The following is a 25547-nucleotide window of genomic DNA, read 5'->3' on the forward strand; positions in this document are numbered from 1 at the left end:
AGAAGGTTGCAACTTAAAATAGAACTGGATTTCTGCACAGGTTAATGCTAGCATTTATGAAGTGCTGGACTCAAGCTGCAGGAACCACAATTAACCTCACGGCAATTCTCTGAAAACAGACTGAAAGAATTCTCTTTAAAATCAGCTAATGGATGATGGTGGTTGCTATTTCAAATAGTCTTCACAGTATGTATGACAACAAAGCAGACCTGTATGCTTATTTTTTTTAAACTGAAGATTTATTGGAAAGAAATTTGATCCCATATCTTTTCAGCAATATAGGACATTTAACATTTTATATAGACTGTATTCAAGTAGAAAAGATTACATTAAAAATTTCTACTATTGCACTTGGGACAAGTCATGGCTAAGCTACGAGCATTAGCATTCCAGAACAAAATCATACACAGTCTTCAGAATTTTAGTGAGCTGCCTTTGATATACTGTACTATTCAACTTAAGCTCACTGCAAGAGCAATTCCTGTAATTTAAAGGTAAAGGCAAGCAATATGCTGAATGCAAGCAATATGCTGTATGCTACCAGGAATGATTTTGGCAATTTCTTCATTCACAGTATTTCACACTTCAGCCAAAACACTGTAGCAATTCATTTAACTCTCACACAAGATCCCAGCATACACATGAAAGACTTCAATGCTCATGGGAAGTGAAATACACAACTCCTTTTTTCACATTATTTCTGCCAAATTACCACATAGGCAGGAACCTTTTGTGGCTCACTGAAACAGACAAGTAGATTAACCAGGCTTTGCACACAGTGAGACATGGAGTCTTCACATGCCAGGCACAGCAGCAGCATAACTGGTGTCTCTTCACATTATAGCAGTCTCTGGCCAATGACGTCGCAACAGGGATGGACATTGCAACAAAGCCTGAATGGGGGCGAAATCCAAAAGGGAATCCCGGCAAGTTGCAGATAGGGATTTTCATAGACATGTAAAGGAGGAATTACCCATTGAGTCAGTATTAGGGATCAGAGAAATGGATTATTTAAAAAAAAAAAAAACCAAAAAACCCCAAAAAAACCCAAAAAGAAAATCTTGAAAGGGGTGGGATAATCAAGAACCATAGCAGGTGGCAGTCTGATGGCTGCTGGGCAAAACAGGGCAGGAATTAATTAGTAACTAAAGCTGTTGCTCTGAACTGGTATTTAATCAATACTCATATAACAAGATCTTTAGGATTTGCATTTTATAGAAGCATGAAGGCTTCTGCAACTGAAATCTGCACTGTGAGAGGAACGCCATGAACTTCACAATTTGATTGCACAGCGGGTGCCAAGAGTGGAAAACTGCAGTTCAGCAGCAGCTTCTCTCCCCTCTTGTACCTTTTTTGCGTTCCCAAAATGGGTTCACTTACAACAGTTCAAAAGAGATACCCTTTCTTTCCTTCATCTTTAAACCTGCCTTTACTTCTTCAGGAAAAAAAAAATTAAGAAAGTTAAGAGATTCTAAGGTCCATTTTATTAGTAGCAGCACTTTCGATTTTTATGTAAAAATAGCGTCAGCAGCTCTTACTAATGATGCAATTAAACTTCCGCTTTAGTAAGCAGTGTTACATAAAAAGCAGAGTTATTTATTTGGACCAGCACTTTTTGCCTTAGTTTAGCAAATGGCACAAGTAACCTAGCTTTCTGTAGGGGCCCTACTGACATAAGGAACAAGGCTATCCATATGTATGGACTTAAAGGATTAGCCTACGAAGGACCAGTCTTCACTGCATACTCTTAAGAGTAGTTTTCTTCCACTGTTATTTACCATGATAAACATTTGGGGCATTTTAATACAGTCAGTCTGTAGCACTTGTTTTATCTTCTTATTTTGCTGTAGGTCCTGTAAAAATCATGCAGTTTGCAGGCTTGGTCTTTGGGACAATATGGTTTTAAGTTACTGTTTTCAGTCACAGAAAAAAAAAAAACCCACAAAGGCAGACCAGTAACCCCACAGTAAGCTTCAGCTACATGAAAACATGAGAAAAATCATACTTTGAAAACTTGGTTCAAAATTGAGTACCGGATACCAGGAAGCTGAGTTCTAGCAGATGATCTGCAGACATTCATCCATCTCTGGATGTCAGTCGTTGACACAAATCTTTGTTCAAATGATGCGATGCATCTCCAATAAAGTGTTAAAAGCGAAGTGTTATATAATAAGCTAAGTGTTAGGTAATTAGCAAAACACAAAATAATGGAGCTTTGGCTCTCAGGAGAAGAAAAGCTGCACTTTCAATTGCAAGATTTATACTCTCCTAAAACCTGAGCAAGTATTCTCTTAGTAGGTGAAAAAAATAAATCAGATGTCGCTCTGTTTGCTGACATACTAGATGTGATTGTAGTTACCTACTGGACATGTCATCTACTGTCTTCTGTATTTTGTGATGCTTATCCTTTTTCAGAAAGCCTAAAAAGGCTTAAAGTCTACTTTGAATCTGACTTCCCTACACTATCCTCAGTTATATTTAACAAACAAATTATACATTTCTTACTATAAAAACACCCAAGTTATCCTTAAAAATAATGATGAAAGCGCTATCTTAGAAAACTCACGACTTGTACATATGCTTCCAACAGTCAGATAAGTCCTCATAAGCAACAAAAAGATGTCAAAAAATTACTAAAATCAATATTGTGTAATTATAACCAGCTTACAAGCTTTTCCACTGAATCTCCCATATTTAAAAAGTTTGTAGACATACATCTTCAAAAAAAACCCAAACCACCCCAAACAACAACAAACCCAACTGCCACTCAGGCAGATTCTCACTTGGAAACAAATTGTAGCAGTTGTCTTTTTATTAAGAAACTACTAAAATACATCTCGGGCAGCACTACAGTATTTCAGCAACTCCAGGAATACTTAGTCCTGAAACATGCCAGTATAAAAATTATATAAACCAAAGCCTGCTCTTGGATCGTGACACAATTGCAATGAAGTTGGCTGGTGCTTGCCTTTAAAGTTATGTCAGCCTATCTTCTCTAGCCTCAAATAGTCGTATATTAAAAAAAAAATAAGAAATCATGCTGTCAACCAACAAGAAGCAGTCCATATGCAACATTCTACAAAACAATGAGGGATCTCCACCCTATAACCAAAACCATATTTTAATTACCTTTTCTGTGAAGATATGCAAATGGTATCTTAAACTGCAATACTCAAATCTGCTCAACAGATTCTTGCTCCCTGCCCTGCGCCGTGTACCTTCCAGATCCCATCCTCCAGTCAGGAACTCCAGGCCTGGCCGAGCATCCGCAAGGTGAGATGGGGAGGGAGCCCGACAAGGTGCCAGGCAGGAGGCCAGGAGAGATGTGTAACGGTGCAGCCAGCTGAAAGGGCACTCAGCACCTGCATCCCCAGCAGAAGCAAACAGGATCAGAAACCAGCAATAGGGATAAAGAAGGGTCTGAAGACTGGAAGAGACGGTAAAGCTTAAAAGCAGTATGTATGTGGCTTTTTACTGCTATTTTTCTTTACACCCAGTTTTCAGTTCCAAGCACAAGAGTACACCCCCAAGCTTTGTACAAAATCAACATTCATGTTTAAATATCTCATCTGGAAAATTCAGGAACTACCTATCAATTTGGCAACATCGTGTTTTCACATGAACAGAGATCAAAATTCAGGTGCTATATAGGAACGACAGAATGAATGCAAGAAATTCTTCATCTCTATCATGAATTCAGCAACATCAGTGGCAAACAAACCATTTCTGCAAATGAATCCACAGTACTTTCATAGTGCCTAGCACTTACTACACAGACACTGTCAGCTTCAGAGGGCCTTGATTTCAGTATTACCACATATCAGATACCAGAAGAACACTTAAAATCCATACCAGTGAGTAGCAGCTATGATTTATCAGAAAAATGCCTGTCTTGTTTTTTACTCCACAATGTTCTGTTTGTAAAACATCCTCTTATAAAGTCTTCCATTACTATGTTAACTGCTACAGCATAGTGGAATTATCATCTGTAATACTAAATATAGCAGATTGTCTTTGAAAACAATGCTGAGACCTGAAAGTGTAAAATTATTACGAATGCTAGGAAAAAAAACCCAGACTAATGTTTCTGGAAAAAACAACTTACTGCACTAAGAATTTTTTTCCCCATGAAAACACACATGGCTATGGTAAGATAGTCAAAAATATCAGACTTGTCAACCTGGAAAAAGCATGATCTTGAACAGCATGAACCATGGTCCTTATTTCCATTTCAGGTATAACCACCAGGAACAACCATTTTCAGTATTTGGAAAGGCAAAAGTTATCTCACCAATCACTTTAATAAAAATTATTACAAGCTATTAAAATCAAGGAGATTTAACCTCTCATAAACAATGTAAGGATTTAATTTTTCCCACCACATAACTTGGAAGATAAACTTCAAGCACAGCTTCCATTACCAGCATCTTCCCTCGGCTGCTTGTTGTTTCAGTGACTATGGACATGAGTAGCATCATGTAATGTCTCATTACTCTCAACAGTATGAAGAGACTGAGAATTGGAGTTAAATCTAACATTTTGACTAAAATAATTTCCACAAGATACACGCAACAAAATACCCAGCTTGTTTTGGAAGCAAGTCTCTTCTTCACAACAGCTTTGCCTTTTACATTGGACTCGATGATCCTTGTTGGGTCCCTTCCAACTCATGATGTTCTATGATTCTATGATTTAGAATTTTCCTGTCTGTTTGGTAAGATGCAAGTATAAGGGAAGTCTAACATCTACAGTTATGCAAGTACACAAGCCCCCCACATACATCACTAGTAAATAATCAGACTGCATACAAGATATTTGTAAAAGTAATAAAACCCTTTGATGCTCCATATTTATGCTGGCAAATACCTCTCCTGATATAAAAGGCACTTTGAAAACCCAATATGGTTTGGTTCATTAAGTTTGCAAAGTACAAACAATTGTACAAACATACAATTATATTGAAGCATGTCAGCCGTTGTGACATCATCTACAAAACAAGTTTCCAATTGTTGATAACACTGGTTTTACAGAAATGAGCAGTGGTTTCAGCAGCTTTACTGAAGACATGACAGGGTTTCCAGTACCACAATCTTAGTAAGTAAAAAACCCTCAAGAACTTATAAGTTCAGGGGCCACAAAGACAAGACCCAAAGTCCATAACATTCATTCAATATTTGCTCTTTAGAAGTGAACTCCATCCATAGCCCAAGGGCAGAAATCTATTCAGTCAATTCCAGAACAGTGGTGGAGGCAGGCTCTGTCTTGAGAAGTATGTTGTTATGCATTACAGTACAGAAAACTTTGGTCCAACAGCACAATTTCAGAAATTCACTACATGGCTGCGACATCAATCTGTATGTAAAGCTGTCTTACTCCTGCCTATGGAAAAGAGAAGGAGAGTTAAAAAAAACTGTAAAGCCAAAGCAATTTAACTGTCCTGAACACCAGTCCACATCAGCAAGTCACCTAAGCAAAAAAACCTCCGTATCTTATTTTTCTGTAATTCATCCTCCACATTTAGCACATCATCCAGTGAGATACTGGCAATTTGGAAACCTACAAACTCTGAGAGCGCTGTATGAATACGTAGTTCTTCACACAGTCAAGTACACATATGTAACTATATATTAACATTAGTTTTGCTACATTCCCTTTCTGATTCATCGTACATAACTGTCACACGTGAAGCTGCACAAAAGCAATTCTTGCTTTCTTTTGTACAAGTTTAACTCCTGAAAAGTAAGCTGCTTGAAGAGCTGTCAGTTTAAAATGGAGCTAAGCGCAAGACCGTACCATGGGATTTGTTGTTTCAACCAGTTCTACGCTAAGATTTTAGCAAGAAACAACAATGGCTACAGTGAATTTACATGACATCATGGCAAACTAACTAAAACAATTTTGGTAAAGGTATGTGAATTGTACGAAAGCATTCCTCTCCTCAGAAATCCTATTAAAATAGGCTTAGATGGACTTGCTTAGTTTTATCACCATTCGGTAGAAAACAGCATTAAAAAAATCATTTAGTCATTCATTTTAACATCAGTGGCAGGCCAGCAACAATGTTGTGATGGTCACTGGTTATGCAACGTGATCTTGAAGCATTAGGCTGAACACTGCTAAAGATCAGACTGTCTTCAACTATCATCAACTTGCTTTTAGCTCAGTTGAGTGGCAAAACCAACTATCAATTATATTAAGATTAATGAGGGCCAATATGACTGAGGAGAAAAATCACTACTTGCTCCAGCTGTTCCTCCACTTATTACCGTAGGTCAGAAAAATGATAGACCTTGTTCTCCCACCTCCCTTCCTAGACACATGGTTCTTGATACCTGCACAGCTACAAAACAGCTGAAGACCTAACGACTCACTTGGAAAATGCAATCCTTTGGAGTCTTGAGATGTAAAATTAGTTTTATTGTAATAGAACATTCTGCATAGTCCTTCCTAAAAAAATACCCCTTAGTTTCAAACTACATAGTCTGCAGAATAAGCCATGCAGACTGATTTCTACCTCCTCAATAATCTATAGCTGTATGTGATGGAACATCTCAAAAAGGACCAAACTATGCATAAAGGTTGATTTTAGAATATTTGTAACAACAAATCCTCCTTCCCTAAGTCTCTAACATAAAAACAAATAAGTGTGTTTATTTTTATTGGGTTCCCCATGACTGATTACTTTAAAATTCCTTAAAATGTAAGGAGTTCAAAATAATTCATGCACTCAGGCAGCACGTTGTACGGTTGGCTTCAGTGATGTTTCTCCTGAGAGTCCAGAAACGAAGTATGCAAGATGCATAAAAAAACCCAAAAAATTCAGTGTGGAATTTTTAATAAATGTTATAAAGCAGTTAATAAAAGGGGCGCTTACCAGATGCATAAACAATTCACTAAACCACCCCATACACAAGCTGCCAATTCAGTAGACCAATAGAACATTTAGGACAAGGGGAAGAACGTGCATGTGAGCACACAAGGACTTTCCCCACTGTAGAAAGCTTTGAAAAGAACATTTATGCAAGCACTAATTAAACTGTTGACAGAAGCATTTTTTATTTACAGTATCAAATATACCTGCTCAGAAGCCCCCTTTCTTCACTGTGCAACTGACTTAGAAAAGTCAGTAATTTACATATCTCCAAAATATTACCCTTTAGCTGACAATATTTTGTTCGCTAAAACACTGGTTATAAGCAGGAATATTTGTCTCCTTATCAGCTACAGAACTCTCTATTACTCAAAAGCAGAGAAAGAACATTATGGAAAAATGTAAGTTTTTTTTCAAATACAGTCCTCCAACATCAAGAATAAAACCAGGATGTTTGGCTCTGGATGGTATAAGAAAGAGAATAAGTTTCCAGCTTTATTCTTTACAAAGTTCTCTTGCTGGAGAAGAATTTGCTATTTTACCTTAATAGACTCTAGGTTCTACTTGTAAGCCATTCATATCCAGTAGCTATACTGGAATAGGCAGCCAAACTGAATTTCATGTTTCATGGTTAAAAGGATAAGGAAGCAATAGAAAAATCTTTCTGAAATTTGTAAGATTTTAATCTTAAGGCAAGAATTCTCAACTTCTGTTAAAGCTTCTGTTGTTCACGAGAACTCCAACATTTCATATCAGCTACAAGTGCTATTACTATGTAAGTAAAAAAAAAATGTAACCTGTAGGGAAATAAATGGGAACACACTGTTTGTATACAATATGACAATTGATGGTCACATTTTAACTAGTGATCACCATAGCATGGATGTTACTAAAAGACAACAAAATATGCAAAGACCATGAATTCTTAGAGGGATAGAAATGAATGACAAATACATTCTTAGAGGAATAGAAATGAATGAATGACAAATACAGCATCAGCACAGTGAAAACCTTACGTAGGTCCGGTCTGTGGTCGGAAGTCCTGTCTTGAGGGAAGCCTCATCTATTTGCTTGGTTCCTCATAGGTCAATATAGGGTTTCAACTTAATGTGATACACCTCAGACAACTACAGCTGTTCTCTCCATTAAGTGGAGTAAAAAGCTAATGCAGACAGCTACAGCAATTCCATCTACACTACTGAGTAGTTTGAAATTGTTCTGTACAGCTGGAGCAAAGAAGCTTTTCAAAACACACCGATACTAAAACCAGAAATATTTAATTTTTCTTGGTAAGAATTACAATGTCACATCATGTGACAGGCAATTTACACTTTTGAGAAGTGATTTCCATTGATGAGACATACCTGAGTAAAAATATTGTGAGTCTGGCTTAGAATCCACCTTCCATCGGCATCGGGAGCTACTAATAATTTCAAAGTCCCTATGTAAACATCAGTACAGAGGGTCCAGAAATGTGGATCATGTAAACTGTAAACTCCTTGCAACTGCTGCACCTACAAATACAAGCACATTTTTAAAAATATAGTTCAGAAAATGTTTATCCGTACTATGTTGTTTTACAGAAAATATTATAAAAGCTGATGTATTCTTTTACTTCTAGTTCACTGTGCAATTTGTGATATTTCACTTAAATTCCTTATTACTATCTCAGTAATTGTAAGGAATGTGAAAAGATACAGATTGTATGTATGTGTCATGATTTTGTAACTTGCCGCATTTACATTCTACATATATTTCACTGAAACCATTTCTGAAAACAGTGGTGTCCAAGAGAGAAAAGTTATTAAATGTGAGAGGACATTCAATTAAAACAGCAATTTCTGCAAGTGCAGGAGTTTTCCCAGAAAACAATTTGTGGAAGATTCTAACTATTAACAGAAATATATTAGTATTTTAGATTACATAATACTATAAGTATTATCATTAATGTTACAGTAATATTAATATTTAACGGGAATACATTAATATTAATATATTCATATTTCTGTAAATATTTTGTGAGGGCTTGGGTTTGTCCTGTTAAAACCCTTCTTTTCCCTCTGTCCAATTTTAGCAAACCCTCGAGTTACGATCCTGAGGTAACTTCCTATGGAAAGGTGGCACTCCTACAAGTGTTTTCTATCAACTTTGCAAAGGCGCTTCAAATATTCAGGTCATGACACAGTAACAGAGAAGTTAAACAGGAGTACCAGGAGAGGTAAATTCCAGAGTAATCTATGTACTGTTATAAATACACTTCCAATGTTATTCTACCTCGCTTTACTAAGAACTGGATTTTGACGGAGACAAAAACGGAACAAAACAGAAAGCCATCATGCACTTTGTATCAGCACAAAGTACTTTCAGAGGAAAAGCTTCAGGATCTATTTTTTCTAAACCAACATAGCATGTTTTAAAACACAAACTGAGTTGAAGTTACATACAATTTACAACTTCAGAAAGATAAGAATCAAACTGGTACCTCCATTTGTACAGTCTAAGGAACCTTTCACAGGCATTACTGGAAAAACATCACAAAATATCCTCATACACACAGTTGGGGCTCATTCAGTCAGCAGCTTGATCTGAAGCAAAAACAGCCTAAGAGCTCACCCTCTGGTAGCACTGAGGCAGGGCATTTTCCAGGGAAGGAGGAGTTCGCTGCATCAAAATTCCTATGGATTCTTTTAAAAGCGGAACAATACTGGAAAGAAAAAAAGGAATTTAGCTACTATTACATTTTCAAAAGATGCAGAACAAAGAGCAACATAACATTCCTCAATGCTCCTGAAGAATTCTTCAGTTGTTTCACCAGAAGCTGAGAAAGTTGCCATGAAAAGCTGGTACAGAAAATAAAAGGATTGACAAAATTGCTATGGTGTCTCACTAAAAGCAGGATTACTTTTCACCTGGGTTTTCCACAGAGACAACTGGTGGACAATCACAAAAGATTAATAGTTTAATCATGGGATTTGAGATGAAATCTCTCAGTGTCTTAACAGTTACATGACAAAGCAGCTGATAAGTGTAACTCAAAATCAAAACCTACTTCAATGGCAATCACTCACAACCAACCACTGAAGTATGTAACTGAAATGGTTTTTGCTTTGTGTTTGGCTTGAGGCATATTTTTCTTATGAACTAAGATAATAATGGGGAGATCATAAAACAAAATTAGTATGGACCAGTCCAGCAAAGTTATTTTGTCAGAAACAGACAACTTAGCATATTCTTGAAGTGAACTAAGTGTAGGGTCTCAACCAAGCTCAAGGATTAAACATTTGGAAGCAATTAGAGGTTCCCTCCTGGCCAAATGGTCTTGTTTAATCAGCAAACTATGATGACACTTAATACCCTTTTTATTATTACTTTCCTATTTTTTTTTTTTTTTTTTTTTTTTTTTTAAATAAAACGAGGTAACAGTAAGCCCATACTCTAAAGCTACCACTAAAAATCTATACTCTTATTAAGTATTCAGTATGGTGATTTTTTGTTTAGGAGTAGTGCATCATGTCTGGCTCAGCAGAGCATCCTAAAATTTTCAAGAGGATGAAAAATATCTATATCCCAATACAGAAACTTAATTTGCAACCTAAGTTCAAGAGCATGTAAGTCACCTAACACTCTAGACCAAAAGTGATGATATACTTGTAATTGTAAACTGAATTTGTAAACTGAAACTGTAAGCTGAATTTCAGTGTTCAGCTCTGGCATCACAGCTGGAGTACATAGAGTGATGGGATAAAAAGCAACCAGAAAACATTTGTAAGAGATTAATTGGGCCGTCTGTTAAAGGAAACCGCAGAAGCTTTGTTTAAAATCTCATGAAGCGATGTAGAACACACTGCATAGACCAGCTGTGTATTTGTAGACAGTGAACAGCATGACCTTACCATTCCTTTCCATTTTTAAAGAGATGGTTCCATTTGTACATGGAAGCAGTGCTGGTGAGCAACTGCTACGCTCACTGCCTGGCTAATCCTTAGCCAGGGGTGGGAGGGAGTTAGAGGGTGCACGACTCTTGTCTAATGAATCCCTGGAAAAATAACGACCCTGAAATTAAGTCTCCTTGCAGGCACGCTAGTTATTCCAGCCAAATTCACTGCCTGATGCACTCCATCACGTGGCCTCACACACTTGCACTGCTACCGAGGAATCAGTTCAGGAATAGGATGAAGCAATTAGGGGCAGGCAGCAGCTGCCTAAACTGGACCTGTCACCAAGACAATTAAACGTTTAGCAATGCAATAACTGTCAATCTGTCTAAAGGAAGATCAGTTGGAGTGTCACATTCTACAGACAGTGGATTACAGAAGTTTAGGGAAAAAAGGCTCTCTTATCAATGGACCCATCTCACTAAATAATGTCCATGTCACAAGCATTGCATCAAAGGGAGCCGGAGCTGCCAAAATACTCCACTGCTGAACTGATTTCAGTTTAACTCACTCTTTAAAATACAGGTTTGCTTCTTAATAAAAACCTTTAAAGATCAATACACAAGTTCAGGACGCAAACTGAATACAAGATTTTTTGAACGCTGACTCCAACCACATAAATTTAACAGGGCCTCTCTAACACATGCATTCAAAGGCTTCAAAAACCACACACGTGCAGGTTGCATATTTTTTCCCAGGGAAAGGACTAAAGGAATGGAGAATGTAGGAGCTTACCATTTTATTGGAACATACCACTGAGAGTGAAAAAAATCCATGAAAGAAATCTAACCAAAAAATGCCTTATTTGCACAACTTATTTACATTATTTGATAAAACTGATGTAAATTATCTGATGGAATGGAAATGAATTAGCAAGTAGGAGATTTGGAGACACAGCCTACAGAAATTTAAGACTAGCACATTGGGTGTGTTAACCCATTCCAAAAGAGGATTTGGTCAGTGAAACTGATTGATTCATGCTGGAACAGGATGCACATTGAAAAGAGGAAGTTAAAACCCCGTTAGAGAGCTCTTCAGCTGAAGATGCATTTAAAATTAAGATCTGCATCATTCTGAAAACCTTGTTGCCTAAGAAACTGATCTTCAAGGTTAAGTCTATGCAATGAGCAAGGTGTGTAACAGCACCAAAGACACTCTCTCCTTGCCAGGCAAACAGTTTTAAGCAGTGCCTATTGGAAACATTAGCTCAACATCAACTAATATACAAAAAGGTGAATGGGGAAAGACACTCCACTCCTAGTGCAGGTTGTATAGCTTAAAAGATAGTCTCCTTGCTGGCAAGATTTCACCTATTCATGTTTTTGTAATGGCTCCACACTAAAGCCTAAAGAGAGAAACCTCCTGTGCAAGTTTTTGGCAACAGTGCTGCACAAGTTATGCTTTTATCCAGACTTCAGAGCGGAGCTAAAGCCATGATGTTTAACTGAAACAGCAACATCTTAAAAGTCCAAAGAACCGAGGTAAATCAGGATGTGGCTTGATACCGTAGGTGAAAGTTGAAGCACATCCAAGGTCACACCCCCCTCCTCTAACTTAGAGTGTTCAGCTACAAATCTATCTTTTGCAAAGCTGAAAAGGCCAAGAGAGCTGCAGTGATGTGATATGCCCTCAGAAAGGCTGTTAGAGCACAGAAGCCCAAGCACACATCTCTGCATCCAAAAAGACACTATCTTACAAGGTAGTCTTTTATTGTAAGCCAAACTAACATGACAAACTATAGAATCCAGTTTTCTGATGTCTCGGGTTTTCCATCGTTTCATGCATACTACTACTGAAGTACAAACCCTTTAATTAAAAAACAAAACTCCACATAGTATGCTCTTTCCTCAAACACTAACTAAAAAACAGTATTACTTAATCACCAGGAGGCACTAGAAATACTAGTTTCATCTCATGTGACTGAAGAAGACACTAGGAAAGATGATGATACCAAGCAGGCTGAGAATGTGGTTAGAGAATTTGACCAAGCTTTCCTTCTTTTTTTTGATTAGTCATTAGTGCAAAATACATGTGTTGTCTCTGCAGCGACTATTGCACTGGTACTTCCCCCTTTTTTTTATTTACAAAAAGATTACTGAGGAAAATAAATAATGCTGAATTCTCACCAAGTGGAGAGTTTTTTCATGCATAAGCAGTCTGTAAGCTTTGCTGCTAACGCAGACAATTTCCCAATCGTCTCTGATTACCAAGCCTTGAATCTAAAATATCACACTCTTCTACAAGACAATGGAATTTGAAAGAGGTGCTAAACCACAGGAAGACTCGGGACATAAACATATCCTCTACAAATGCCATACTAGCCAAAGCAGCTAATGTGTGCAAAACGAGTGAGCAGCACATCACACTTTCACATACACTGTTACAGAGGAAGCGAAAGGTGTTCAAACAGATAAAAGCTATTGACATGAATCTGATAAATCCAGCCTGCCTCTACTACACGTGGCTTGATTAACAATGAAAAGAGAAAGCATCAGACTCTTCCATCTACTTGCATCACATTCAGATAATACTCATACCCATGTCAGTCCCATCCTGTTTATGCCACTGTTTTTGTAGGCAACGCTAGCAAGCCTCCGGCATTGTGATGATCTTGGACAGCAAGGCTGAAAACCACTTTGGGGTGAAGAACCCTTTACACAGTCGCTGTAGTCAGAGCACAGCAGGAAATTCATTTAGTGCTCTCAGCACTAGAGAAAATAGAGGATACTTGTGATAGTTTTTGAGGAAGGTAAACAAACATTGCTAAGACTCAAGACAAGCTATGGTTCTTCAAATACCACAGCTGAAAATCTACAGCCAGATTTCAAAATATTTTTTATTTTTCCCAGCCACCATCCACATCTGCAGTGCCAAGACTGTCAGCCTATTTCAAAACTTAAATTTTAATAAAATTTTTCTATTAGGCAATGGCAATTTTAATCAGACTGCAGGCTCTGCTCAAGACAAGGATCACAGGTTTAACATATACTTTTCCAATTTTAAATTGTCTGTTCTCATAATAATGTAGTACTTCGATTCTCAAGCAAGGCTGGGCAGGTACCATTACCTTGTAAATAAAGGTAGCACATGCCATTTAGCAATGATGGCTCAAAACAACACCAAGGACAAGCATGCCAGTTTGGGAGAGTTTTGCTACAGAACATTCCTTCTGAATCTTAGTGAATGCAGCACTTCATTTAAAAAAGTAATTTTTTATACTGTTATGCCCCAAACATTATTGGCATATACCCCAAATGTTACAGGCAAGTCCACCCCAAAGCTCTTTCATATTATATCATGTTCCAGCAGCTCTAGACTTTATGTAAAAATGATGCAACCCACGGAAACAATTTCACTAAATGACTGAAGTAAATTGCCTCATTTCTTTGACCACTTAATATGTAGTCTGCATGCTCTATCCAATCTAGTATCATATTCAGTCTACGGTGCCTTTCTAGAAACATATGGCTCTAATAGTGGTTTCGGACAAACTTCTTGCTTTATACTGGAGTTGTGGCTTTTGCTTGATGACTAATTTCACATAGCTGATCAAAATACTAAAATTGTTTCAACATTTCAGAATAAGGCTTAGAATCCTAAGGCTAAAAAATAAATGAATATTTAGTTCATTTAAAAGCAATTTAGAGACTTGAGAAATTGTTTATTGATTCAGGCACATAAAATTATGAGCAAAACACCTTGGAAAAAACTTGAAGAATGTCAACTTGAACAACTATGAAATAGCCAAGATATTTTTTTTTTAAAAAAAAAAAAAAAAGACTTCTAACAAAATGCTAGTAAAACAGACTTGCCTATTTTAAGCATGTCCTATTTACGCTTTATAATTAAATGGACACTTGCATGAGATAGTACAGAAAGTAATCAAAGAAAGATTGACCAGATATTAGTGGTAGCATCCATGAACACTCAAGAGCTACAACCCCCCGCACACACCAGCTTCACCCTTCACAGAATTGGCCATAGATTTATGATGCAGACATTTTAAAAGATTACAGGATATAGCCCTCCAATTGAGAAACCACAAACTACCAAGCCCTCCACTTGTCAAGACTCAACAGATACATACATAAATGGAGGAAACACAACTTTCTACAGAATGTAAAAGCATAATGAAATTTGCAAAATAGAAAGTATCTGACTTCATGCCTTTGCCTCTTTATATCAGAACAGTAATATGTAGGCTATTTTTCTTCTTCCAAAAAGATAAATTTTAAAGCATGATATGTAACAGGTATTAGCAATATTTCTATATAATCCTACTGAAGACAGGCTTTTACTGGGATGCAGACAGTCACAGTGTACTTAAGAGAAGTGACTGATCTTACCTCTCTATACTTCAGTAAGACCTACTCCATTTCTGCTTCCACTAAGCTTAGAAGTGTATTTATTTGTCAGTGAAAACAACCTCAGAAGAATCCCACATGAGATTTTCACTGTGCAGCCAGAATGTTCTGCGCTAACTTACAAGGAGTTAGGCACAGAATATGTCACCTTAGAGTAGCCTTAGTGAAGGATCACAGGAGCGACACAGAGCAACCACGTCAGTAGCTGACAATTTGCACTAATTAGAGATGTTGTCTACAGGAAGGCTCAACCATTTGAATTAAAAGCACTGCTTGACTTCTCTGAAGATGCCTTGCTCAACCCTTTGTGCATCTGCACAAGACAAAATAGGTTACAAATTAGAGACTGTACAGCTTTATATTGCAATGATGAGTTCCTTTAGTCATCCTACACAGATATTTTTGTGATTTCTTTTGGCAAGTGTTGCCATCGTTTCAGAAAACTGAACAAAGTCGACCCACTAACAGGAGCAGGCAAGACTCGAGTAAATCAGAGAGAGCTGCCCAACACTGAAGCAAGCAAACACGTAATATAAAATGAACAGTTATTTCATCTAGACACAAGCAATCTTGGATTAAGAGCAACAATTCCCCTCTCCACTCACATGCAACTGCTTTGATATTCTACTGGCTTATTAGACATAGTTCCACAGAAGGGAACAAGGATTTGTGTTATGCCTTTATTCCCTCTCTGAATACAGAAGTATCCCAGAACGAATACATTTTCTTTTTTTTTTTCTTTTTTTTTTTAAAAAAAAAAAGGAGCCCTGGATCAAAGGTACCTCCTACCCATGCCCTGCACACTCTATAAGTCAAACTCAGACCATTAAGAAATAACTTCTAGGATACATGATTGAAGCCAAATCACTACCAGGTTAAGTTGTATATGCACATTTTGTTCAGGGAATAAAAGCAAAAAATAAACTTCATTAAACCTGCAAACAACTGAAAATATACCAAGTATTAAACACTAAATTCACTGATTACACAGTAATTTCTTAATTTTAGTTTGTCTTTCATTTTTCATGTAACATTTTCTTGAAAATTCCCTTGCTAAAAAGCAAGCTATTAAAATGCTCCTCAAAGAGCTTCACGAACCTCTAAATGCATCTTACCACCATCACCTCATTCAGCTTTTTATCTCAAACATTAACTGTGCATGAAGAATCAAAAACATGACTTTTACAGTTTAATTAAAACAAACTCTATACAGCTTATGCCTTTGCCTGATACATTTGAACTACACAAATGCTCTATACACATTCCTAAAATGTATACATTTTGTATTTAAGATCTAATGACCTGTATGAACACAGTATCATCAGACTTTCAACAAAAAATGGCAGTGGCATAAACTGCAACAGCTACTTAATGACCTTAAAGTACACTAAAAACGTAAGTGCACTATGATATCCACATTTTGATTAAATATTTGCTTGGACATGCAAAGTGTAACATACTAATGCAGATAAACTATGTTTAATAATCAGTTTCAGGAAAATTATGCAATTGAATTGCAAGTATTTATTTTTGTAAAATTTGAGACAAAATTCAGTGAGATAATTATTTTCAATTTCCAGAAAATTTCCATACATACTCAGATAATGAAGCAGCTACAGCTGAGAACCTGAAAGTTCTTGGTGATAGTTTGTTAGTCCACTATACTCATTTGCTTGTTTCAAGAAAGGAAGAGCAAAATACCATGTGATTTCATAAATACTATCCCACATCCAGTAATGGATACCAAATTGAACATCTGTTATTCTTCCATTTTAATCTAATTACTTTTCTAGATTACTTTGTACTACTTGCATCATAGTATCTTTACAGAATATAAAAGCTATGAGTTGGTTGTACAATGGTGCCACGTTACTGCATTACTTAGATCTTCCTATGACAATCTCTCATCATGCCAAAAAACATACCATTGTAATTTGTTAAAAAGACAGAATGGATTCTCACTAGTCTCAAACCCACAGACCTAACTACTGTCACACCATTAACTTTGCTCTTCTTGTACCTAATTACACAAGAATTCCTCTTTTAAATACATATACTTAAAGCTCAGCATCAGAAAATAAACCTGGTTTTGTTGAAAATAATTCAAATGTGTTTCTGAATACATACTTCCAATACCACCCATCATACTGCAAGAATATCATCTCTCCCAAATCCCAATAGTGATAGTGTCCCAGATTGTCCAGCTGATTAAGAAAACTACTTTTTAAAGTTAGGAATCCAAAGACTTCCTTCAAGGTACCTTATTATATTGTTTACAAGAATACTGTTTATCCCACAGAAGACTCCTGCCTTGAAACTGCGTCTACAATTCTGTCTTAATTCACCTCTATCCAAGCTCGTTCTAGCTGGAACGCCTACTCACTACTTACACTAAACACTCATCCAAAGTTATACTGTAATCTAGACTGGTCTGAGGATCCTTTCTTTAGAGGACAAAGCCACCAACAAACATGAGTAAAAATTTATTTACCAGTGTGCACTTTATTTTCATTTCCAACTTTGAAAATAATTTGCTCAATGTATACTTCATTTTCATATACAACCAGCGGGGTTTCTAGATGGTACCATTCGGAATAGTGCATCCTCATTATCTAAAAATTAACAGAAAAGATTCAAGTCTGAACCACTCTCCCACCGTGACTTCAGATTTACACTCAGGTAGCCACCTGCAATATTCACAGCTGTTTCCTAAGACACCTTCCTGATGATAGAGAAGCACCTGTACTACAGGCAAGTCTTAATCCAATACGGTAATTTGGCATTTGAGAACAAGTGACAGAAGGCCAGCACAACAAGAGCTCAAAGACATAAAAAAACATTCTCTTCGGAAAGAAGCCTTCCTCCCAAATAACAAGTTGACAGGCAAGAGCAAAAGCATTTCCACACAGATTTTTGACATTTCAAGTGCTTTATTTTAAAGCTTCAGAGTACTCATAGAAGATCTACACTCAAGGTTCTGCTTTCACTAAGAACTGTTAGTTAACATTAACAGCAGTAAAGAGAGTATTGCCTGCTCTAGTTCATCAGTTAATAACTAATACACTCAATGTAGAACCAGAGGTCTAAGCAGCCAATTAAAAAGGAAACGGACAATTTCATGTACGTAAAATGTGGAGTCGTGCACAAGAGCTTTGTAAGATCAGCAATAAAATTCACTACTATTTAGATTTAAAACAATCAGCTAAATTACTCTTATGAGAACAGACAGCACCTTGGAGCTTTTACACAACCTTATTTGAAAGAAGCAAAGCTTTACAGTCCCAGCTAAGGGAAAGTCCCCACACAGCATTAAAACTTTTGGACAACTTTATCAGACTGGCTTTTGCATCTCTGACTCAAAACTATCCTTGCTTTATTGCAGCCAGAAAGAACAGATCCTGATTTTTAAACACACATGCATGGGTCCACTTGTTGGAGCACACATGTACTCTTATCCCAGGCCACCTTATCAAAGTTGGTTTAACTAGTAAAAGGGACACAAGTGGGCACAAGTAAATTGACAAATATTCCTCTGAAACAGCATACAATTATTTAATCTAAAGCCAAATCCTCCCAAAAAGTTATTTATCAAGGTTGCAAACAGGCCCACAGAAGTGACCAGGAATCCCTGTACTAGATATTGAACATCCTCCTCCTCCACACCTCAAACCCACACGCACCCCATCAGCAAAGAGATAATTTTAAAAAACAAGACACAGTTTAAAATATTTTTGTAAACAATGTTTTCTCCCTCAAATTTTAAGTTTCACAAAATTTCAGTATAAACTTTTCTCTAGGTTAGATGTAGGTGACTTCAAAAGATCAAGGACAAAACTATTATATATCCTAGCAATCATCAGTTGGGCCCCTGTATTACTGTTACAAAAGATCACCTTATGGGAAAATCTGAAAAACCTTTTGCATTCATTCTGAAGAGCACTTCACACACACAGCATAGTGAATAATAAGGCAGAATAAACAATGGTTTTATGTCCAGAAGTGTAAATGAAGATCACTGAAGTCAAACAACACAAAAGGAGACTCAAGCTCTCAAAGAATATCCATCCAAAACTGCCAGTCATCTTGTTTAAGATCTCATTTAAATGCATTTCAAGCAAAGCCATCAGTAGTTAAGCCTGTTGGATTGCTTAAAAAAAACCAAACATAAAAACCCCAACCCTACAATTGTTTGCTCCACTGCTGTGCCAGGATGTGTCAGTCTGCAAGAAATGCAGGCTTGCTTCTACTGATTATGATGCAGCTGACTGCACTCAGCGTAATGATTCTAAAGATCACTTACAGCCTCCTGGACCAACAAAACAATGTTACAGGCTGAGGTCTGGTATCAGGTCAAAAGATACATCAAACATGAACTGTTCCAGCATTTTCAGTATAGAACATGGGCCTCAGATGTTCTTCCTAACTGTGCTAGAATACCTATAAGGAGCTTTATTACAAAAGCTCTATTATGGAAGGCAGTCTTCTTCCAACCGCTGTACGAATGGAAGAAAAAAAATTCTCATTCACATGGTATTTTCTGATCAGCATTCCACATGCACTTTGTTGTACGCAAAACTAGACCCTTAAAATACAAAGTATGGAAACTTCTGTTTTACTCAGCTATTACCTCAGCAATAATTTCTTCCCCCTTCGCAAACTGCACGTTTTCTTTCCTATTTTTTGAAATTTCAGTAATAGAATTAGTTTGTAATAATTTGCCCTTTATGAAATTACAGGAGGTTTAAGTCAAAATAGTAAGTTTATATTAAAGTGGTAAGTTAACAGTGATCTCTAGCACACAGATTTCTGTGGGCATTTAGTGCCTGAAGCATGTTGCCTTACTCTGATAAATGGGGAGATTCACATCAATAATTTTGTGAATGCTGCCATGCATATGGTATAAACATGCCATATATGGTATAAGCATAAGTAGCTGCAGTTAATCAGACGACATTCACCGCTGCTGAAGAGACAAAGGTGTTCAGTTACTAGGTTGTACTGGAGTTGTGGCACTCTGCCCTATGCCACCATTGAAACTGCTGCCAGAAAAGCCTCAATAACAGCATCACTGAATGCAACGTTTGCTTGTCCGGTCTAATCCGAATAGCTTCACATTTACAGTGATCTTGGTAAGCAACAACCAGGAAAGCCCAGAACTACTTGAAGCATTTCCATCAGATCTTAAAAGGAATAAGGATGTCTCAGAATACAAATACAAAGGAAAAGACAGTTCTTTCCGGGAAAAAAAAAAAAAAGAAAAATTACCAGCCTTGATTTGTCAAGGACAAGGGCACATCCTGTGCCAGCAGGCTCAACTCTGCTGCCCTGAAGCCATTCTGCTCCATTTACTGGAGTACATTGGTTTATATAAGCATGTACTAAATACAGAGAGGAATCTTTCTACAGTTTGAACCTGAAAGACATTTTTGTAATATTATGCAACAGGGGCAAAATATGCAGATTTAAGGCCAAAAGCTGTAGCTGCAGAAAAGGAAAAGAAAGATAGCTCATGTACAAGCACACCAGAACAGCTGTACAGAACAGAGGTAACATATCTCTCGGAAGAAAAGCAAACGTCCTAAGTCATTAGCATAACAGACAAACCTTTTCTTCTGAGCTGTAATTTGTGCTGTAACTAGCATCAAAAATACTACCAAATATCAGTGATAGCAACACTTACCTTACACCTATCAGTAGTGCTATCAGCATTGAACAAATAGGATCTGCTATCATTAGACCATAGTTCTGCATCAATATAGCAGATATGATTACACCAATACTTCCAAGTGTGTCTGCAACAATGTGTAGAAATACACCTGTAAGAGATTAATTGATTAGCATTACAACTTGGTATTCTTAAAGCTAATGGAGTATTTCAAAGACAGTTTATGGAGAAGAGTTGCAAGAAACTAGATAACATGATCTATGCTTGTTAAGTCTGTGGCAGATTTTGGACAAACACACAGAAAGTGATTACAGGATTTCAACATATTTGTAGAATATAGAGCATTTGAAGAATTCACATTATTTTCTGCACTTAGCAGTAAGAGGTATTTCATGTAATGGCTATCAACTTAAGCAGTGGTTAACAGATGTAGCTAATTTTTTTTTCACTCAATACCCACCCATATATTACAGTAAAGAAACTCATGTTCCCTGATGCCTACGGACAATGATAAGTACTGAATGAGATGGAAAGACTGGTAACAGAAACAGCTCTGTAAAACTTTGAAAGATGCTAATGTCTCATTGACAATATCTTGTAGAAGTTATTCGGCAAAGAAATCCAAGACAAATGATTTTGAGAATTAAACAATACTGCAGACATGAACAACTTCACTCTCACTTTGAAGAATAACACACTACCTTAAAAGACAAAGAAACAAGCACTTTGCAGCTAGCTAAAATTTAGCCTTTGCAGCTCTCTGCTGGCAATGACAGGAACAGTCATTCAGGAACAGCTCTTTGAATGCAATCCTCCAGACTCAGATAATCCCTCCTCAAAAAACAACATACAACTATAAATCAGCTCTTTAGTGATTTTTCCAAGTCTACATTTGTACTGGGTCTGGCTGGGATGGAGTTCGGTTTCCTCCACAGCAGCCTGCATGATGCTGTGTTTTAGATTTGTGACTAAAACTGCGTTGATAACATACCAATGTTTTAGCTATTGCCAAACAGCACTTGCACAGCATCAGTGCCTTCCGTTTCTCACTCTGCCCCCACAGCAAGTACGCTGGGGTGGGCAAGATGCTGGGAGGGCACATAGCCAGGACAGCTGACCCAAACCGACTAGAGGGATATTCCACACCATATCACATCACGCCTAGCAATAAAACTGGGGTGTTGTCTTTCCAAAATAGCTCTTGCTCAGAGACTTCCTGGGCATTGATCTGCTGGTGGGAGGTGGTGAGCGATTGTCTCTGCATCACTTGGGTCCCCCCCGCCTTACTAAACTGTCTTTATCTCAATCCAAGAGTAGTTCTCTCTTTTACTCTTCTAATTCTCTTCCCTGTCCCACTGCACGAGTGAGCGAGTAGCTGCTGGGTCCTTACTTACTGGTCAGAGCCAACCCACCACAGTATTGAAAAATTAACATAAATTCATATAAAATTGAGTCTTTTTAATATGCTTCAATTAAAATGTGCCTTTCATGAAAAGACTTTCAAATATCTTCTACTGAAGTACTGGTATACATATACATAATATGGTATACCATAAATGCTAGAAGAGGTTGAAAATGCTCCTTTTCAAGGACTACAGCAAGTCAGAAAATCATCCAATAAGAGAAAACAGTATGTACATTTGGGTATGCTAAATAATTACTACCTGTTACATTATATAATTTTCTCCTCCTAACTTTTGAACACTTAAAAAAAATTAATCAAAGCTAAGAACTGAAATCTAAATTATCAGCAATTTATTTACACTAATGCTCAGGAGATCACAGACTCCAATACCCTTTCAAGCAATCTTGTCTAAACCAACTGTAACAGCTTGATGAAATGCAAGTTTTAAGCTCAGGTACCCTTTAACAACTATATCAATCTGCATTTTTCAAATACATTCTATCTTAATAACACTGTTTTTCACTTTCCAGAGCATACATCGCAATTAAGCTCCTCAGGTTTCTGCTTTTAACCACTCTTTCCTAGATTTTTATTATTTGATTTTTCAGCATCAGTTACAGAAGCTGAATCCCAGCTTTCGGGATCTCCCTTTTAAATTGTGTGGACAGTGCATTACATTTAGACTTCAGTGAATGTCTCAATGCCTAGGTGTGACATTGCTCTGTTTACAGGTGGAAGGGGACTTCACAAAATAGCTCCTCTAAGAAAAACGTAGCATTACCCAGAGGCACCCTCTAAAAACACGTGTGACAGTCACAGGCAGGCAGACCATGATAAAACTAATAAACCACTAATTCTCATCATACCTTGTAAAATCTGTTTGCTGGATCCAGCCACTCCTTCAAGAGAATGGTCATCTGTGAAGACAATTATTGGCATATTAAACCACACAAAGGCGCTCTCTAGTGGTATATTCTGTTATGGTCTTCCTTTCTGAAATTTCTTGAACAGACAAGCTGCTCACAATGACTAGCTTCCACTCTAGCTATTGGTTTTTAACGCAGTGATTGAGTCTGAAAACATATATTTTTTAAAACAAAATACCGCTTTACATAATAGATTTTATATATGTATGTATAAAAATAAAAAGATCAACATTTGGTTTTTAATGAAAACAAACTGAGAAGACCTTCCTAGTATTTAGCAAAATAAGGCCCCCTCAAGAATACAAGCCATACAAACAAGCAAGAGTAAGGTCAAATAAACTTGCTAAGCAGAAATATTTCACTTAAGCAAGCATTTATACCTAAGGTAAAACAACAAGGATAAGACTTGGAGAAGGCAGAAAAGTAAAAAAATCCTCTCAACCCAGCAGATTAATGCCTCTGTGGAACACATCCAAAAGGTATTTTACAAAAAACTTGTTAAAGATAGCAAATGACTTCTAGGGAAGATATATAATAATTTATGCAAAAGTTGATTTGAATCTCAAATTGCACAAAACAGCTACATTCGCTGTTCCACTGGGGTGGGGGGCATAGGGAGAGCAAGGAGGAGGCAGGAGGGGGGAACTCTTGCTTTCCAACCAAACTCCAGGAGAACACTGGGAAAACAAACACCAATTTTCTAGTAAAAATAGCAAGGAAGGGACAAATAAATATTTTTATACTCTGTCACCTCTGTCTGCAAGTTACGATGCTATTCCCCACTCTGAATGTGCACATTTTCAGTCACGTCAGATTCTAGTTTATGACTTAGGCAGGAAGGATTGACAATCCTGCATTACAATAAGGCTTTCATTTGCATTGTTTCAAATAGGTAGGAAACACCCTGTTTCTTCTCCTATAGTGAAGGCTACTGATCATATTTTGCATAGATGTCTCTTCACAGATTGTTTGCCTTCATAGAAGAGATTACAACTACACAAAACAGGGAAAATATTACATTTGAGATCACAAACCAAGTATGACATATCAATCCCTAAGTACCCAAAGTAAAATTGCTTGTCCATCTTTCCTAATATCTTGATCTGTAAAATTATTCAAATGGAGAACACTAGCAAAGTGTTAACTTTAACCTTGTCTATTGATTTTAATGAAATTGCAACAGAGCACTTGATAATTATTTTCATTATATTGCTATAGCAGACATCTGTTTTCTCTTTTGCCAACACAGAACTTTACGATGAACATTCGAAAACCACAGGTAAAGCAAAACCTTTAACACCAAACTTACTGCAAGTGAAACAGCATTTACCAAAATGAGTCACAAAACACAGCGGTTGCATAGCATACCACACATTTAGTGAAACTACTTCCATGTATGCTCGCAACAAGCTGCCAGCACCCTTTTTTTTTTTTTTGAGTAAATCATTAATAGCAAATTTAAATTAAGTCAAGATGATCTATGACATTAACTAAGTACTTACCATGACAATAATCCTGACCATGAGAGTGTCCATGGCTATGGCCATGATCATGAGTGTGCCCATGGGCATGTTTATGTTCATGGCTGTGACCGTGACCTCCGTGACTGTGTCCGTGGCTGAGACCACCATTAAATAGAGAATGGCTGTGTTCATGCCCTATAAAAAAATATTACCATGAGAGTACAAATTTGAAGTGTTGAATAAAAGTATGCTTACATTTGTTTCTAAGCTACTCGAAACCTATTCATCTTTTAGGTCTTCTTAAGGTACAGCTTTAAATAGGTTAAGAAAATCAACACAAGCTGTTTGTCATCTAAATCTATGCTGGGCAGCTGTATAAAATATATACCTGATTTGAGAAGTCAAGTGCTTTTATACATCCCCACTCCTGAGAGAAGTTGTGCTACACTTTTAGTACAATTTGAAAAATGTACATAATTAGATACAAGCACATTAAAAATAGCTGTTTTAAGAAACCAGAAATTGCCTATCGTTCACACATTAAAAAACCAAGCTCTAATTGCTGCTTAAAGACCAAAGACTATTTTCTTCCACCAGTCTATATCAGTTTATATGTCAAACTGAAAGAGATATCAATTAGCTTTGCAGAACAAAACCCAACAAAATGTTTACCATATATATTTAAGCAAATAAATTCTGCATTTAAATTCAAAAGACACTAAGTTGAAAAGCATCTGAAGCTGAATCATCCCATACTTAAAATTTGGTTCAGACACTGTATTGTAAATTTTCCAGTCAAGACCTCGCTTAACTCCAGCTTAATTCTGTCCAAAAGACACTCTGCAAATCTCTTCCAATCAGGTGCAGAACAGTGCATGTTCCAGAAAGCAGATTCTGGAGTTCTAGGTCTTCCAGCTA

The 25547-nt window shown here is 37.0% G+C and overlaps 1 protein-coding gene across 2 annotated transcripts in view; it reads right to left on the reverse strand.

The window, feature by feature from the left end:
- Positions 1 to 3435: 3435 nt before the first annotated feature.
- The window catches only part of SLC30A7 (solute carrier family 30 member 7), a 32188-nt gene continuing 10076 nt past the window's right edge, over positions 3436 to 25547 (reverse strand). The window contains exons 6-11 of one of the 2 annotated variants that reach the window (XM_068406817.1): positions 24669 to 24824; positions 23107 to 23157; positions 20851 to 20986; positions 9485 to 9575; positions 8236 to 8385; positions 3436 to 5379 (exon numbers count right to left, since the gene is read on the reverse strand). In XM_068406817.1, the coding sequence (XP_068262918.1) occupies positions 5332 to 5379; positions 8236 to 8385; positions 9485 to 9575; positions 20851 to 20986; positions 23107 to 23157; positions 24669 to 24824 (632 nt within the window). In that variant the 3' untranslated portion in view covers positions 3436 to 5331. Of the gene's footprint in view, positions 5380 to 8235; positions 8386 to 9353; positions 9576 to 20850; positions 20987 to 23106; positions 23158 to 24668; positions 24825 to 25547 lie in introns of those variants that run through there. The other variant, XR_011048677.1, reaches the window with a different exon arrangement.

Source organism: Nyctibius grandis, chromosome 8 (assembly GCF_013368605.1).
Source record: "Nyctibius grandis isolate bNycGra1 chromosome 8, bNycGra1.pri, whole genome shotgun sequence".
Lineage (NCBI taxonomy): Eukaryota > Metazoa > Chordata > Aves > Nyctibiiformes > Nyctibiidae > Nyctibius > Nyctibius grandis.